At 35.6% G+C, this 16,817-nt stretch overlaps 1 protein-coding gene across 10 annotated transcripts in view; it reads right to left on the minus strand.

Annotated features, from left to right (window-relative positions):
- FAM172A (family with sequence similarity 172 member A) overlaps positions 1-16,817 on the minus strand; it is a 411,264-nt gene that overhangs the window by 191,921 nt on the left and 202,526 nt on the right. For all 10 annotated transcript variants that reach the window (XM_035014862.1, XM_035014855.1, XM_035014863.1 and 7 more), the window contains one exon: positions 489-608. In XM_035014862.1, the coding sequence (XP_034870753.1) occupies positions 489-608 (120 nt within the window). The remainder of the gene's footprint in view (positions 1-488; positions 609-16,817) is intronic.

Below are 16,817 nucleotides of genomic sequence, written 5' to 3' on the forward strand. Positions count from 1 at the left end.
ACAATGAATTCCACTTAGCAGATTAATGGAAACCTTCTGATAGTTTAAATACTAATTACATGAATTCTTATCAAGTATTAAGTACTGACTTGTGGATATAAAAGTTAAAGATAAACGAAAGAGTCTCCAATATTCAATAGGTCTCTTGAAATTTTAAACATTTTACAGATAACACATGCTTCAATAGTTGTACATATAACACAGGAAGCAGAATTATCATCAAATGTATGAAAATGCTCTATACTGTAGAAATTAAGAAGTAATGTGTAAATAAAGAATAGGCAAAAAGCTTTCTGGTTAGCAGTGAAAAGCTCTGCCACAATAAAATAAATACACATTTCTTAAGCATTATAAAATTATTTACTTACAATATTTTGTTTTCATCCTTTTTAAAGTAATTTAAGTAATGATATCAATTAAAAGTGAGTGGGGGAGGATAAGCCTGTAAAGCGTTTGGGAATTAAAAACAGAGTTAAATGTACACTCACCAGTTCAACGAAAGCAAGTCCTCCATAGCTGTGAGCAACAAAAAACACATTCTCAGCTGCAGACCGGGCTATGAAATGGTCCCACACATAGATTGCATGTTCTTCAGGAGAACCATTTTCCTAGAAAGAAAACAAATATCATATATTATGTACTGTATCTAATTATTATCATAGTAATCAAAAATTAAATTATATGCTTGCTACATAGCCTAAGAAATAAGATAGTTATAGCTCACTGAAAATAATACCAATGCAAAAGAATTGTCACTGAAAATTCAAATTAGAGAATAAATTATTCAAGTATTAGTAAATTACTGCTAAGCTTAATTGCTACCATAATCTTCAGAAACAAAATATTCAAAATATTGCATCCTGGTATATCTGAGATATTAAAATATACATGTATGTACTTGAGAATTGTATAGCAGAAAGTTACAGTGGTCTTATGATAGAAGAGTGTAACACTAAAAAATTCAGTTACATTTCTATATTTACATCTGAGAATATTTCTATTATAAGAAATATAAATCTGAATTATTTGATTTTATAAAATTTGAAGTATCTATAAGCTGAAAGCAGAAAATTACTAACAAATACTCTCTATTTAAATTATTTAAAAATATACTTTTTTGTAAGTGTTTTCCATACACATTTTATTTCTAGAACTGGGAGAAATCTAAACATATAAACCCTGTATTTCTCCTAACCTGCTAAATCCTAATAAATGTATGTATGTTGCTTTAATTCCAAAGGTTCTATAATAATTTCATTTTGTTGGGGCGCCTGGGTGGCTCAGTCGTTAAGCATCTGCCTTTGGCTCAGGTTATGATCCCAGGGTCCTGGGATCGAGCCCCGCATTGGGCTCCCTGCTCAGCGGGAAGCCTGCTTCTCCCCCTCCCGCTCCCCCTGCTTGTGTTCCCTCTCTCGCTGTGTCTCTCTCTGTCAAATAAATAAATAAATAAATCTTTAAAAAAAATTTCGTTTTGTTTTATTTATTTTGATAGTTGACACATATTGCAGTTAAAGCTTAAACCTGGATAATGTGGGGGAAAAAACCCAAAGAGCTAAATAATACTGACCAAAAAACAAACTGATAAAAACTAAAGAAAATCATGAAAACACTTTGTGTAAGTACTTCCTCGAAGCTTTAACACTAAAGACTAACTCCCTAAAAATGTTATGGTATTAGACAATGAAGACAATTTATTCACATTTTTCCTCTTAGAAATTTTATAATATCATATTAAGGTCCAAAACATGACTTCCCTTGCCACCTAGAAGCTATTGTTCCCTGATGTCTAGTTCTACCCCAGATTTTTCTTCAGTGCTCCAAACCCATATATCCAAGTGCTTGACAGTCATTTACTTTTTGATGTCCCACAGATAATTCAAACTCAACCAGTTCAACATTGCACTAGAAATTTCCTCTACAATCCTGTGTCACTGTCTTTGCTCCCCACCTCCAGGCAAAATCTGGGCATCTTTTATTTATCTCTTGTTCAAATTCCACATATAATCAATCATTAAAACCCTGTTGATTTTGTCCCCAGCTGTATCCTAAATCCATCCACTTCTCTCTCTTCTCATTTCCTCTGGCTTAGCTCAAACCATTATCATTTCACATGTGGATGACTACAATGGTTCCCAGTCCATTTTTACTGCCTTTAGGATTGCCTACTTAAATGCTCTAATTCTGTAATAAAAACAAACTTTTAAAAATGCAAATATGAACATGTTGCCATGTTATTCACCTCCTGCTTATTAGATGCTTCACAGCTGATTCATTGCCCTCAGGACAAGTTCAAACTCAGTATGATATTTAAGACCTTTCATAATCTGGCTTCTACCTTCAACTGCATCTCTTAACACTGCTCTGCAATATAAGGTGACCCAAAAGAAACCCTTTTCCCCCAGTAGGAGACCACAGAGAACACACTCTGTGTTCTAATTGCAGGGAACAACTTCCAGTAACCTAACTGTGCCAAACTTTCTTTTCTCTGTGCTATTTCCTTTGTTTAGAAAGTGATTCCTGCGCTCTGCCCTCACTTCACCCATCATCTTCACCCGCATAATTCGTACTTGTTTTTCAAACTCAAACAAGACATCACCTTCTGTCAAAAGTCTTCCCTATCACCCCTAAGGCTGGGTAATGTCCTACAACATCTTGTGCATGCTCCCATTATTACACTGAATAATTTGTATTGTAATTGCTTGTTAGATTCTCAGTCTTGAGGCCAAGAGCTCTGTCTTGTTCATTACATCATTAAATTTGTATAATAAATAAATAATGAAAATACAACATTTATCTTCAGGATGATTGCTTACAACCTTGTAGTCATACACTAAAATACAAATATGCTTTTAAAGACACCTATTGGCAACATACATATGAAATTACCCACAGTTAAAGTATATAAAATAAATAAAAATATAAATATAAATAAAAGAATGGTAATTGGAAAGAAATCCATGTAGGGCATTTTTGGCTTTAATAATTTAACTTACATTAGTTTAAAAAGTAGGAAATGGTTATTATAAAAATCAGCATAGTGGTTAACTCTAAGGAAGAGAGACAGAGTTGTGAATAGGAAATAGACTTCCAGTGGCTGGCAGTGGTGCATTTCTTGACTGGAGGGGTAGTTACACAGATGTATTCTTTATAGTTACAGTCAAATTGACTAATACAAACTTAGCACTTTTCCGTACATGTATGTAGAGAGACCACAGAATTTACAAACTTTTGAGAGTGAAGAAAGGTACTATCAGTTATTGTATGAGAAGAACAGGTCTAAATTGGGACTACCCAGAGAAAACACACACCCCGGTCACCCTAATTATATCTTACAATGAAAGAAATGTAAAAACAAAACAGGAAGACAGATAACAGAGGTTCCACCTGCTGACAGTAGGCAGAACTATCTTACATAACTTGATGGATCTAAACATCTTTATACGGAGAAAATAAAAACATAGAGGAGATTACTCTGTCCCCATTAGGTTTTCTGCTGGAAGTAGAGGTGTAAGGATGATAAAAAGTAAGCTATGATTCTGGCCTTTAATGTGTTTGCAATTGCATAAGAGTGTTAACACATAAAGATATAAGGGGTAGTAATGTGTGAGGAGTATTACTTTCTCTATTCCTGGCAGACTGTCTCGTCATCCAGTCCAATGGACCTGTCATAAATCCATACAATGTGCCCTCCGTGAGGTCCTCCATGCTTTCCTCTCACAGTTACCAACTTTTCTGTTACACTGTTGACACCTGATCTGTCCCATCCTTTCCATTCCCAGATCACTTTGGGTCCTCTTACAAGATTCCTAACTATTCTCATTTCTTTTTTTTTTTTTTAAAGATTTTATTTATTTATTTGAGAGAGAGAGAATGAGAGACAGAGAGCACGAGAGGGAAGAGGATCAGAGGGAGAAGCAGACCCCCCGCCGAGCAGGGAGCCCGATGTGGGACTCGATCCCGGGACTCCAGGATCATGACCTGAGCTGAAGGCAGTCGCCTAACCAACTGAGCCACCCAGGCGTCCCACTATTCTCATTTCTAGTAGATTTTTCCTTTACTGTGTTGCTAGATCAATCTTTCTGAAAGCTGGCCCTGATCAACCACTCTCCAGCCCTAAAAAGTCATTTACTGAAATGGTCCCTAATGCCTACAAAATAACTGGAATTCTTAGCCAACATCTCCTCTAAATCTACCTTTCAAGTCTTCCTTCTCACTATTTCCCGGGACCTTATTCATGCTCCAAGAAAATCTGGACTACACATTAATACAGATGATTACCAACTTACAGTGGTTTGACTTAATGATTTTTTGACTTTACAATGATACGAAAAAACACACATTCAACTGTACTCCAAATTTTGAATTTTGATCTCTTTCTCAGCTAGCAATCTATGGTACAATCCTCTCTCATGATGCTGGGTGGTGGCAGTGAGCCACAGCTCTGTCAGCCCCATGATCACTATGGTAAATAACCAATACACTCAACAACCATTCTGTATCTATACAACCTTTCTGTTTTTCATTTTCAGTACAGTATTCAATAAATTACACTTTATTATAAAATATAAAATATACACATATGTTTATAAATTATAAAACAGGCTTTGTGTTACATGATTTTGCCCAATTATAAGCTAATGTGAGTGTTCTGAGCGTGTTTAAAGTAGGCAAGGCTAAGCTATGCTGTTCTGTAGGTTAGGTGCATTAAATGCATTTTGATTTACAACATTTTCAACTTACAATAGGGTTTACTGAGATGTAACCCCATTGTATGTCAAGGAAGAGCTATAGTCTGAAAACCCTAGACAAAGTTCTACCATGAAAATTCAGTCTGGGATTTCATGGTGCAGCTCTGATTAGGCAAAACTGAAAAGCAGAGAACACATCCAAGACAGCAGTTCAGTAATTCATATATGAAGTGATAAAGACTGTAATACTACTCAGGGTGATAGCAGAGTGAATGGAAAAGAAGGGACGGAATGAGTCATTACAAAGGAACAATCAGCAAAACTTTGTGACTCATAGGATATGAGGGAAACTGCCAATGAGGCCCAAAGGACCCATCTACGACTAGAGGAGAGCTAAGAACCAACAGTTCTTTCCACCATTCACAAATAAGACTACTGTTTTCAGAGATTAGTATCATAGTTGAGTCTTTCTCTCAACAATCTATGGAGTCAATAGCTGTTAAGAGTGGCCTGTCAGCAATAGGAAAAAGAAAGCTCAAGTATCCATGTGCCCCAAGTGCTTAAACATTTTCAGCCTGATTTTAAGGTTATCGAATTACTCTCTAGCTTTAGATTTTAAAACCAAATGTTCTAAGAACTGAGAGGCAACTGAATAAATGCCTACAATACCCAGTAAAGGGAGGAGGGCATCTATAGTCACAACTAAATAATTACACAAGACTATTCTGAGCCACACTTGCCATCTATTGACCCAAAAATATATAGGGAAGCACCAGCCATTCCTTTTTAGTGGGAGCCCTGTAGCAGCTCCTGTAGCAGACCAGACAGCCTTCCAGGAGTTACTGTCTTTGGACCATGAAATATTAGTTTGGGAGTGAGGGAATCAGACTCACCTTGGGCAGATTCAAGAGTTATCCTGCCTTAGAAGTCTTATATTGCACAGAAGCTAATAACCTCTTGCAATAACTCCATAGGCATGGCTTCCAGGATACCTGCCTGCAAGGAACATGGCCAATTACAAGAGTTACTAGCCTCAGGGAAGATCAAAAAGATCAAAGCTTTGGTATTTATAGTTCGTTATAATTTCTTCTAATTCAGAAGCAGTTTACCAATCAGGGGTCATTTTCTACCATAGGCAGTGTTCCGTAGCAACAACGCACTTACTGTGGATGCTATGGTATGCTTCCCAGAATCCCCTTTAGTTATACAGTACTCATTTCCTGAGTTGTTGCAAGTGTTAGCAGTTAACAGCTTTAGCTGAGGCACTCTCTAGGAACTGCTCTCAGCCAAAGGAAGTTATTTAGCCTAAAGTTATGATCCCATTTCTGAGGCAACTTACACCCCATGATGGGTCAAAATGACATGGATCTGTAAAGGCTCTAGCTCTTGCCTCGAGGCAAGACATCTCTGAAAAGCCATCCCAGATCCAGAGATCAACGTGGAATTAGATGAAGCCTTTGTTCCAACTGTACTGCAATTCAACCTCTTCTGCCAAATTCTATTTTTTAAACTCCCCTACAGGTGCTGATTCCAAGAGAACTCCCCAACAAACTTCCTGCATGCACCTTCAGAATCTATTTTCTGGGAAAACCAATTTAAGACACCACCTTATCAGACTTCCAGGGATATAGAGCTAGAAAGTCAACTAAAGATCAAATTCTCATGTAGAAGGGGAAAGGTTTTGCTAACTTTTGACCCACAATATCTTATAAGAAATACATGGAAAATATATATCTATTTACATATATTATTAACCTGATTATGTTTAAAATTACTGCAAAATATTGTTGGTTCAAGTTTACCTATCACCTCTACTATTAGCCAGGTGGCTTAAATTGAATCCTGTACTATTTCACTGGTTCTTCTCCATCCTGCTATTTCTTTAATCTGCCATGGCACTTCTCCTTCCTTCTAGAATATATGCAATTTGAAGGTAGATTCTGTTTTGGATTTGGATAAGAAGTATAATACAAGGCACGCTATGGGCATTTAATAAGTAACTAACAATACTGTTGACAAAATATTATGAAGAATGTTTCAAAACTAAGACAAAGGAGTATTTACAATCCATTTCAGGAATCTAGCTTCTAATAATCTGCAATGTGGCAAAAGATTGATGCTCGAAGATGTTCATCACTGTCTCATTTATAAAAGCAAAAATCTGAATAAAGCTTAAGTGTCCAATAATGCAGAAATAAATATTTAAGTAAATTATAATTAATCTAAAGAAACATTATAAGCTATTCAATGAGTTTATAAAGTAATATATGCAGTTCATCTAATTTTACATGTGGCATAATTTTCACTCTATTAAGAGGCTTGAAAAAGATAGAAGGAATCAAAAATATTAAAAGCAGCTGAGCTGCCTACAGGTAGTGGAATTATGAGTATTTTCTACTTTTAGCTTCTTCACATTTTTCTGAACTTTTCAAAATTTCTACAAAATACATGATTTTTATAATAAAACAAGTGAATGACAAAGAAATTTAAAAATCCTACTGAATGACTACTGCTGGCTTCTTAGGGGGAATCAGCATCTGAGCAGAGTCTTTACATCTTCATATCTAACAAATATCAAATCAGAAGGGTTGTTTCAAATGGGTTTAAGAGTAAAAAATGATAGCTGAAAGTTTGATAGTAACTAAAGAAACCAAAAACCCACAAAAATTAGAAGAGCACACACAGTGCAAAAGTCTGAAACTACTGTTACTGAGCAAGATGAGTGCAGCACTACATTTAAAGCACAATAACAGACAGAAACAATAGTGTTCCTGAATCATCAAAACAAAGTTAACGATGTCAAATGAATTCCATTTTTTGAAGGACTAGGGACATACAATTAAGGGACAGTTTTATTCAAAATATTATTTTATCAACAAATGGTGTTGGGAAAACTGGATAGTAGCAACATGCAGAAGAATGAAACTAGACCACTTTCTTATACCATACACAAAAACAAATTCAAAATGGTAAAAGGCTTAAATGTGAGACAGGAAACCATCAAAATCCTCGAAGAGAACACAGGCTGCAACCTCTTTGACCTCGGCCATAGCTAGACACGTCTCTGTAGGCAAGGGAAACAAAAGCAAAAATGAATGACTGGACTTCATCAAGAAAAAAGCTTCTGCACAGTGAAGGAAACAACAAAACTAAAAGGCAACCTTTGGAATGGGAGAAGATATTTGCAAATGACATATCTGATAAAGGGTTAGTATCCCAAGTCTATAAAGAACTTATCAAACTCAACATCCCAAAAACAAATAATCCAGTTTAAAAATGGGCAAAAGACATGAATAGACATTTCTCCAAAGAAGACATCCAGATGGCCAACAGACACATGAAAAGATGCTCAACATCACTCATCCTCGGGGAAATACAAATCAAAAGTACAATGAGATATCACCTCACACTAGTCAGAAAGGCAGAAATGAACAATACAGGAAACAAGAGGTGTTGGCAAGGATGCTGACAAAGGGGAACCATCTTGCACTGTTGATGGGAATGCAAACTAATGCAGCCACTCTGGAAAACCGTATGGAGGTTCCTCAAAAAGTTAAAAATAGAACCACCCTACAATTCAGCAACTGCACTACTAGGTATTTACCCAAAGGATACAGAAATACAGATTCCAAGGGATATGTGCACCCTGATGTTTATAGCAGCATTATCAACAACAGCCAAACTATGGAGAGAGCCAAATGTCCATTGACTGGTGAATGGATAAAGAAGATGTGGTATGTGTGTATACACACACACACACACACACACAAACACATATACAATGCAATATTAGTCAGCCATAAGAAAGAATGAAATCTTGCCACTTGCAACAACATGGATGCAACTAGAGGGTATTATGCTAAGTGAAATAAATCAGTCAAAGAAAGAAAAATACCATATGATTTCACTCATAGGTGGAATTTAAGAAACAAAACCAGATGAACATAGGGGGGAAAAAGAGAGAGGCAAACCAGAAAATAGAGTCTTAACTACAGAGAACAAACTGAAGGTTGCTGGAGGGGAGGTGGGTGGGGGAATGGGTTAAATGGGTGATGGGGATTAAAGAGGGCACTTGTGATGGGCACTGGGTGTTATATGTAAGTGATGAATCACTAAATTCTTCACCTGAAAGTAATATTACACTGTATATTAACTGACTGGAATTTAAATAAAAACTTGAAGAAAAATATTATTTAAAAAAAAGGTGATAAAGGAGATAAATCTTAGCTATAACAAAGTTGTCTTTCATATGTGACTATTTCCCAAGGCTTTCACAAAATTATAGCTTTTTACTATTCATTTTTTAAGAGAGCCAGATCCCCACCATTTTGAGATAAAACAAATTCTGCCGAATATTTGCTGCCCCCTACTATATCACTAAAATCCCAATTTTATGAATGAGATGATGGTGTTCTTAGGTAATTTTGTGTCATTTCCAATCTGCAGCCCACACTACGCCCACAACCATTACATATTTACAAACCATAATCTGGAGAGTGTCTATTTTGAAACTATACAGATTTCAATAAGAAAGACTTTCTAATATGCTTCAATTACAGAAATGCAAACATACTAAATCTTCTCTATAGGTTTCTCCATGAATTTCACACCAGAGTTCATTTTGTATTGAGTAACTTCAAGCTGGATGATTTTAGAATACATAAATACACAAAGCGCATGAAAAGAAAAGAAGTGAATCTATTAATTAGAGTTTGCTGGTGCCAGAATGCATAGGATATTTACACTGTGGAACTGGGCTGTACTCAGAGTACAGGTTGGATTTCCTGATGTACTCTTGCCATCATTAATTGTTAAATGCCAAAGAGAAGTGATGCAATAACCGAAGCCTTATCACGTATGCCAGATTCTACTACCTAGTCATTGCAAAGTCTGCATTTATGATGGACTACCTGAGCTGATAACACATGGAATTATCTAAACAACATTTGCATATTTGTGTAATTATTTTCTAAGGTTAATTAGCTCCTGTAAAGCATTTCGCCCTTTGAGACTGCTTGCAGTGACAGGTTCACATATTTTCTGAACCACTGCCAAATCTGACAGATTTTTTTCTTCAGCTAACCTGTTGCTACAAAGTTATAAAATGAAAGCTCCTAAAATATATACTCTAAACTTACAATTGATTTTAGGAAAAGTAAAATGAAAGCTTAATGAATTTGAAGGTTTTTAAATGTCCAATTTTAAAATAAAAATGTCAGAATTATTTTTTTATTTCACATAAATCTTTCTGTGATTATATTGGTAAGCATCTCTACTAAGAAAATTATGAATACTGGGGCGCCTGGGTGGCTCAGATGGTTAAGCGTCTGCCTTCGGCTCGGGTCATGATCCCAGGGTCCTGGGATCGAGTCCCGCATCGGGCTCTCTGCTCCTTGGGAGCCTGCTTCTCCCTCTGCCTCTCTCTCTCTCTCTCTCTCTCTGTCTCTCATGAATAAATAAATAAAATCTTAAAAAAAAAAAAGAAAATTATGAATACTAAAATCTAGCATTTTGGATGTTAAACTAGCACATAGCCTATGTCACTACTTTTAGTTGAGTCACGTACGTCACACAATACATACACTCCTACCCCCACCCACAGTCCTTAGCACTATCACTGATTTGCTATTTACACTGGAAACATCAACCAGAGGAAGAACACTAATATAAAATCTACACCTTTTTTTTTTTAATCTACACCTTTTTTTAAGCAAAATTTACAAATTAAGGTGCATTATTTTACAAAGCTAAGACTTTCATGAGGTAAAATGAAATCTCAACAAAATCTAAATGGAGGCAGAAAACCCACGTCAAATGGATTTTTGAGGATGCAAAAATGTACATTACCATCTTGTACCCAACTGATCCACAGGTACAAGATGAAAGAAAATTTATATTTTTAGAAACTGGCCAATTCGGTACTCTTCCAGAAGAAATGAAATACAAACACCATCTGAGCCAAAACCTAGAAAGATACACACAAGGAAATTATGCTTTAGCTTTAAGCTTTTAGATGATTCTGTTAAGTCCTTTGTACATAAACAAAGTATAAATTGTACATTAGTACAGAACAAGCATTTATAAGAATAGTTATGTGTTGGGCGCCTGGGTGGCTCAGTTAGTTAAGCGACTGCCTTCGGCTCAGGTCATGATCCTGGAGTCCCTGGATCAAGTCCCGCATCGGGCTCCCTGCTCGGCAGGGAGTCTGCTTTTCCCTCTGACCCTCCCCCCTCTCATGTGCTCTCTCTCTCTCATTCTCTCTGTCTCAAATAAATAAATAAAATCTTTGGGGAAAAAAAAAAGAATAGTTATGTGTAAAATATATTTTATGTCACATGAGATGTAATTTAATTTCAATCCATTTAAATAATTAGGATTAAAAATTTATCTTCATTTTGGCATATTTTAAATGTGTGATCTTTAAAAAACAGTGTATGCATTTGTGTTTATCAGTGATTAAAGGACTAAGGGTATATATGAATGCATAAAAACTAATGCTATAGCATACATACAATGAAAACATTTTCAAAAACAAAGCACCATTATTTTGTTTCTAAATATTAAATTGATCCATATGAAGTTACCAATATTAGACATTTCTGACCCTAAAAAGTGTCAATTTCATAAAATTCAATCTTAAACATAATGAAAATAGACAAAAGAATCAATAAGCTAGAGATATCTTACAGCTATCAACTTTTGCCTTGACATTTTTAGGTGTCAAGATATTACTGACAGCTATCAATCTTAAAAGACAGATTCAAGGCTATGTTACTTGTCAATATGGCTACATTAATAAATTATAAATGGCTACAAACAGAACAAAGATAACTGACAAGGGATCAGTATTCAGAACTGTATCAAACATATTTGAATTTCACATATCTTAAGCTTAGCATGCCCAAAAGTAAAATCTGAATTGGTTTCCTGACTCCCCATTACCTGTTTTCCTTCAGTCTTTCTCATCTTGCTAAGTGGTATCTCCATCCACCAGTTTTCCAAGCCAAAACTCTAGAAGTCATCCTTGATGTTTTCCTTGTCTCCTATCTCTCATATTTATCCAATTCAATTTATCATCCAAAATGTTTCTAGAATCCATAAACTTCTCCTAATTTCTGTTCTTACTATCTCAGCCCAAGTTACCACTGTATTTTGCATAGGACACAAACCACTTGAACTGGCTATATCCTCTTCCTCATTTAATGTTTATAATGACATTATGACATAGATACTCCAAATATTCAAGTTTCCAGAGCATAATTTGCCCAGTGTCATACAAATTGCCAGATTGCAAGCTGACCTGTCTGGTGCTAGCATCTGAACTGCTATGCTATACTACCTTACTACCTATCCTTTTAAATCATACTGGGCTAAATAAACCTTGTTTGTTGTTTTTTTTTTTTAATCTGTTTCAATATAAAGTTTAAACAATAATTAACTAACAAGAAGTTAGTAAAAAATAGATAAGCAAATAATTACGGTCCATTATTTATGGAAATGGTGCCAAATGTTTTGTGATTGGGCCATAATTGCCACAAAATGGGGGTAACCTGGAATGGGAGGCAGCTAGAGCTGGTAGGATTCTTAGATTCCAAAACTATGCTATTAATGAGTTCTATTCACTCTAATAAATTTAGCCTTTCTTCTCTTAGTGCAACCTACAGTGCAATCATAACAATGCTTCTATAGCCCATATTAAGGCAGGTGCAGATTGAAATCCTTTATAAATGGTAACTCATTTAACCTGGACAATGTACTATTATTATTCCCATAATTAGATGAACAGGCAAAGGACAATTAAGAAACTTACTCAAGAAAACTGCTAGTATATGGCAGAGCCAGAGTTCAAACCTAGGTAGTCTGACCCCCATATATGTAATTTTAATAAATGTATACTGCACTGCTGAAATACATTTAATATCCTTCCCACTATGTAAGCATAACCAAAGTTGCTGCTCTTTGCAACAATGAACCAAATGGCGAAGGGCTTTTAAGAAAAAGGGACGAGAATGTTACTTATATAGATAACATGTACAGGTGGGCCAGGTTCATATGAAAAAAGAGTCTTTGTGAAATGAAAAAGCTTGTTTTCTGAAAGTTAAACATATTCTTCTTTTCCTTGAATAGCTTCTACCACCTTATGAGAGAGAAACAACCTAGTTTCTTAAGACCTAGTATTAATTTTCTGCCATTTATTCATCCACAACAAAGAAAAAGGCTAAGTGAAAGAAGCTAGACAAAAAAGGTACATATTATATGATTTGAATGATAGGAAATTCTAGAAAAGGCAAAACTATAGTGTTAAAATGTAGATTAGCAGTTGGCAGGGTCAAAAAATGGAGGAGGGAGGAATCTGACTGCCAAAGGACACAAAATAAAGGTTTTTGGGATTATGAAAATGATTTTCTACCATGATGGTTGTGATAGTTACACAATGGTATACACTTACCAACCACATCTAACTGTATACTTAAAATTGGTACAATTTACAGTATATAAATTATATCTCAATAAAGTTGACAAAAAGAAAAGAAAAAAAATCAAATGGTAAATCTTTTTTCCTAAGCAGAGTTCATGAAACCTACTGTAAATAAAGTTTTATTAGAATAGAGCCATGTCCACTTGTTTATGTATGATGCTTTTGCCTTATAACAGTGGAGTTCAGGAGTCATGACAAAGTCCATATAGCCTGAAGGATTAAATTAGTTACTCTCCAGCTTTTTAAGAAAGCCTGTCGACCCTCACTCTACATACTTATGATCTCAGTTCCAGCTTAGAACAGCAAATTAAACATCCATATCTGACAGCATTATCTCTCCAAACCCACAAAAACTATAGTAAAAGATTTTTTTTTTCTTACAAAGACATAAATCCACAAGGCCTACGAGGAAAAGGCAGGGGAGAAAACACTATGACATTTTGGAAGATGGAGAGCAGACAGAAGAATGGTAACCAATTCAGCAGGTCTAAGAAAGTCAAATCCCAAGCTGGCCATGGGGAAAGCTGAGCATCAACTCCATTTATGCTGCAAAATTCTCTAAAGCACAGGGATAGGATTCTAGGTATCTCAGGATTGAAGGAAAGTAGGATATATGTAATGAGGCTTCCTGAAAGTAGTTGTTTTCCTGTCTTCCATTATCTTTACACATCCTGACAGGAGAGACTTTGAAATGGGTTTATCAGTAACATATGCAAACTGAACGTAGAATGTGGTGATGTGCTTTCTCTCTTTTCCCCCAGCCTTCATCCCTTCTAAACTTCCAGACTGTAAGCAGTCAGATCCTCGGTCTTTAGGCAGAAGACTGCTTTGAGAAAGAAGACTTTCTTTGAGAAATCAAACTAGGCTGACTACACTAAAAGTTCTAAAGACACAGATGAAGAGAGAAAGACAAATACTATGTGATCTCACTTATATGTGAAATCTAAAACCACAACAACAAAAAACCCCAATATTGAACTCACAGAAAGAGAATAAACTGATGGTTGCCAGGGGTTGGGGGTAGGAGAAATGTATGAAGGTGGTCAGAGGGTCTAGACTTCCAGTTATAAGATGAGTAAATTCTGGACATGTAATAAACAGTATGACCATAGTTAACAATACTATACTGTATGTTTGAAAATTGCTAAAAAGGTAGGTTTTAAAAGTTCTCCCCATCAAAAAAAAAAATGTAACTAAGTGAGCTGATAAATGTGCTAACTTTATTGTGGTAATCATTTTGCAATGTATACATACATAAAATCACTATGTTGCATACCTTAAACTTACACAATTGTTATATTTCAATTATATCTCAATAAAGCTGGAAAAAATTCCAACACACCAAAAGAGAGAGAGAGAGAGAGAGAATGAGAGAGAGAGATACAAATTGGTGGGGGTGGGAGTGGTAGAAAATTCTCAGCAACTAGATTACTCAGACTGCCTACAATGAAGCTCAAACGTCATAAGCCCCATCCATATGCTTACAGGTTCCAACTAGCTTTTTAATGCCCACTAATAAACATGAACAGACTGCCAAACATTACTGGACATATGAAGAAAGCCTGCAATACAAAATATACACACCAGACTAAACTGAAACTTTGATGAAAGAAGAAAATTTCAAAAACACCACCATTATCTTTAGAGAGATGAGAGAAGATAGTACATGCATAAAACAAGAACAAGTGTATTATTAAAAAGAGATATTCAAAGAATAAAGAATTCTTGCAAATTAAAAGCAAAAAATAGCAGAAAGGAAAAATTTGATAGAGAAATTAGATGATTAAGTTAAGGAAATCTAGAAGCAAAAGATATAAAAAATAGAAAAGTAGTAAATCCAATGATAAGTCTAAGAGATTCATCATCCAAAACAGTTCTAGGAAAAAAAAAAAAGACAAAACACAAGGGAAGAAATCAACAACAAAATATTTAAGAACATTTCCCAGAACACTAGCTGCTAGAATGAAAAGGCTGGCAAAGTACCCAGTACTGGGTAGTTTGCATGAATGGAGAGCTATATAAAGGTATATCACTATGAAATTTAGAATCCAGGAATAAAGAGAAGATTCTATAATTGTCAAAATAGAAAAATGGTTAGGATTCAGAACAATTCTGGAGTTTTCAATAGCAAAAGAAGAATCAAGAACATGATAAAAAAAAGTCTTCAAAATCTGAAAGGAAAATAATACCCAACTTATTCTATAGCCAGCCAAAATATCATCAAATATAAATATAAGATAAAAACATTTTCAGACACACAAAGATGAAAAAAATTGTATCTCACTACTCTCTTATAAAGAAACAACTGGAAGATGTGCTCTTTCAAAGTAAGAAATAAACTAAGAAAAATGAAGAGATGAGCTATAGGAAATAGAAGAAATAAGAAAGTGACAATAGGAATCTTCAAAAAAATAGTGAAGGAAGATTCCAGGATGATAGCTGCACATCAGATGCAGTGGGCAACCAGACTAGGTGGCAGTAGTGCGACTTAAGAGACAGATATGCTGAGGACTGTCATCACCATGACCCTCACTACCACCACATCATCATCATAAGATATAATGACCTAATGAGTCTGACCTAGATTTCTATTTGTATTTGGCTTCTCCCAACCATACACTGATAAGATTCTTGTCCCCTATTCATGCTTTTTCACTGTTTCAGCTGAGGACACTAAATATACCTCACAAAAGCATTGTATTTTCACTAAATTAGGAGCTAGCGGTAGACCAAGGGAAGCTGAGAAATACGAAATACAGAACAGCACACTCCTTCTAGTCATTTTTCTGCTGATTTTCTCTGCTAACTGCTCCAACTATGGAAAGCCAAGTTTTTCAAGACTACATTGTTCCTTGACTTTCCTGTAAAAGGGCTATAGTAATGTTGAGGGAAGTTGAGGTCAGAGCACAATCCAAAGTATCTGTTCAGCTTATCTTCTACTATGGGCTTTCATCTAATATTAACAATATTTTCCTTTCCTTATACAATATTTATGCCTGTGCTTACTGCTCAATATTTCAAGTTGAACAACACATTATTTATGAATACATACAGTAGTGGTAGGAGTTTTACTCGATGTACTGCCCAGTATCTCAAACCCTAACCCCACAAAATTGAAGAACTCATTCTCCCATCTGCTTTGAGTGTTGATGGCTGACAGCTCTTGCAGCCAAACCACTCACTCCTGCCATTGATTTCAGGGGAAAAGAACTAACATGCCCAAGATTATGCCTCCTTTTTGAAGGGCAACTGATTCCAATGGCTGGTTAGTGCTGGCTCCCTTGCCCCAGTTTGGGAGAATTATCTTTGATCCCTATGAAGGCCAACTATGATTCCTTCATTCCCTACAGGTGTTTATCCTGAGAATAATCTCCAGTAAATCTCCTACTGGCTCATTAGATAATTATGCTCATCTCTTTATCAGTCGGCTTCTAAGGGAATTTGATCTATGACAGTTGGTTCCAGTGAGCAGTCTGAAAAAGTTGACTCTAATGTAGAAATGTGGAGCTGAATTAGCTGCTCACTGGCTAGCCAGCAACAAGACCTCAAAGCCTGTAGTAGGTGGAATATTGATAACCCTGGCATACAGTAGCAGTGCAACCATTCAAAACTTTCATCAATAATGAACTGGAAGTATATACTGGTAGAAA

The sequence above is a fragment of the Mirounga leonina genome, unplaced genomic scaffold, assembly GCF_011800145.1.
Source record: "Mirounga leonina isolate KUSES-001 unplaced genomic scaffold, KU_Mleo_1.0 Mir_168, whole genome shotgun sequence".
Taxonomy (NCBI): domain Eukaryota; kingdom Metazoa; phylum Chordata; class Mammalia; order Carnivora; family Phocidae; genus Mirounga; species Mirounga leonina.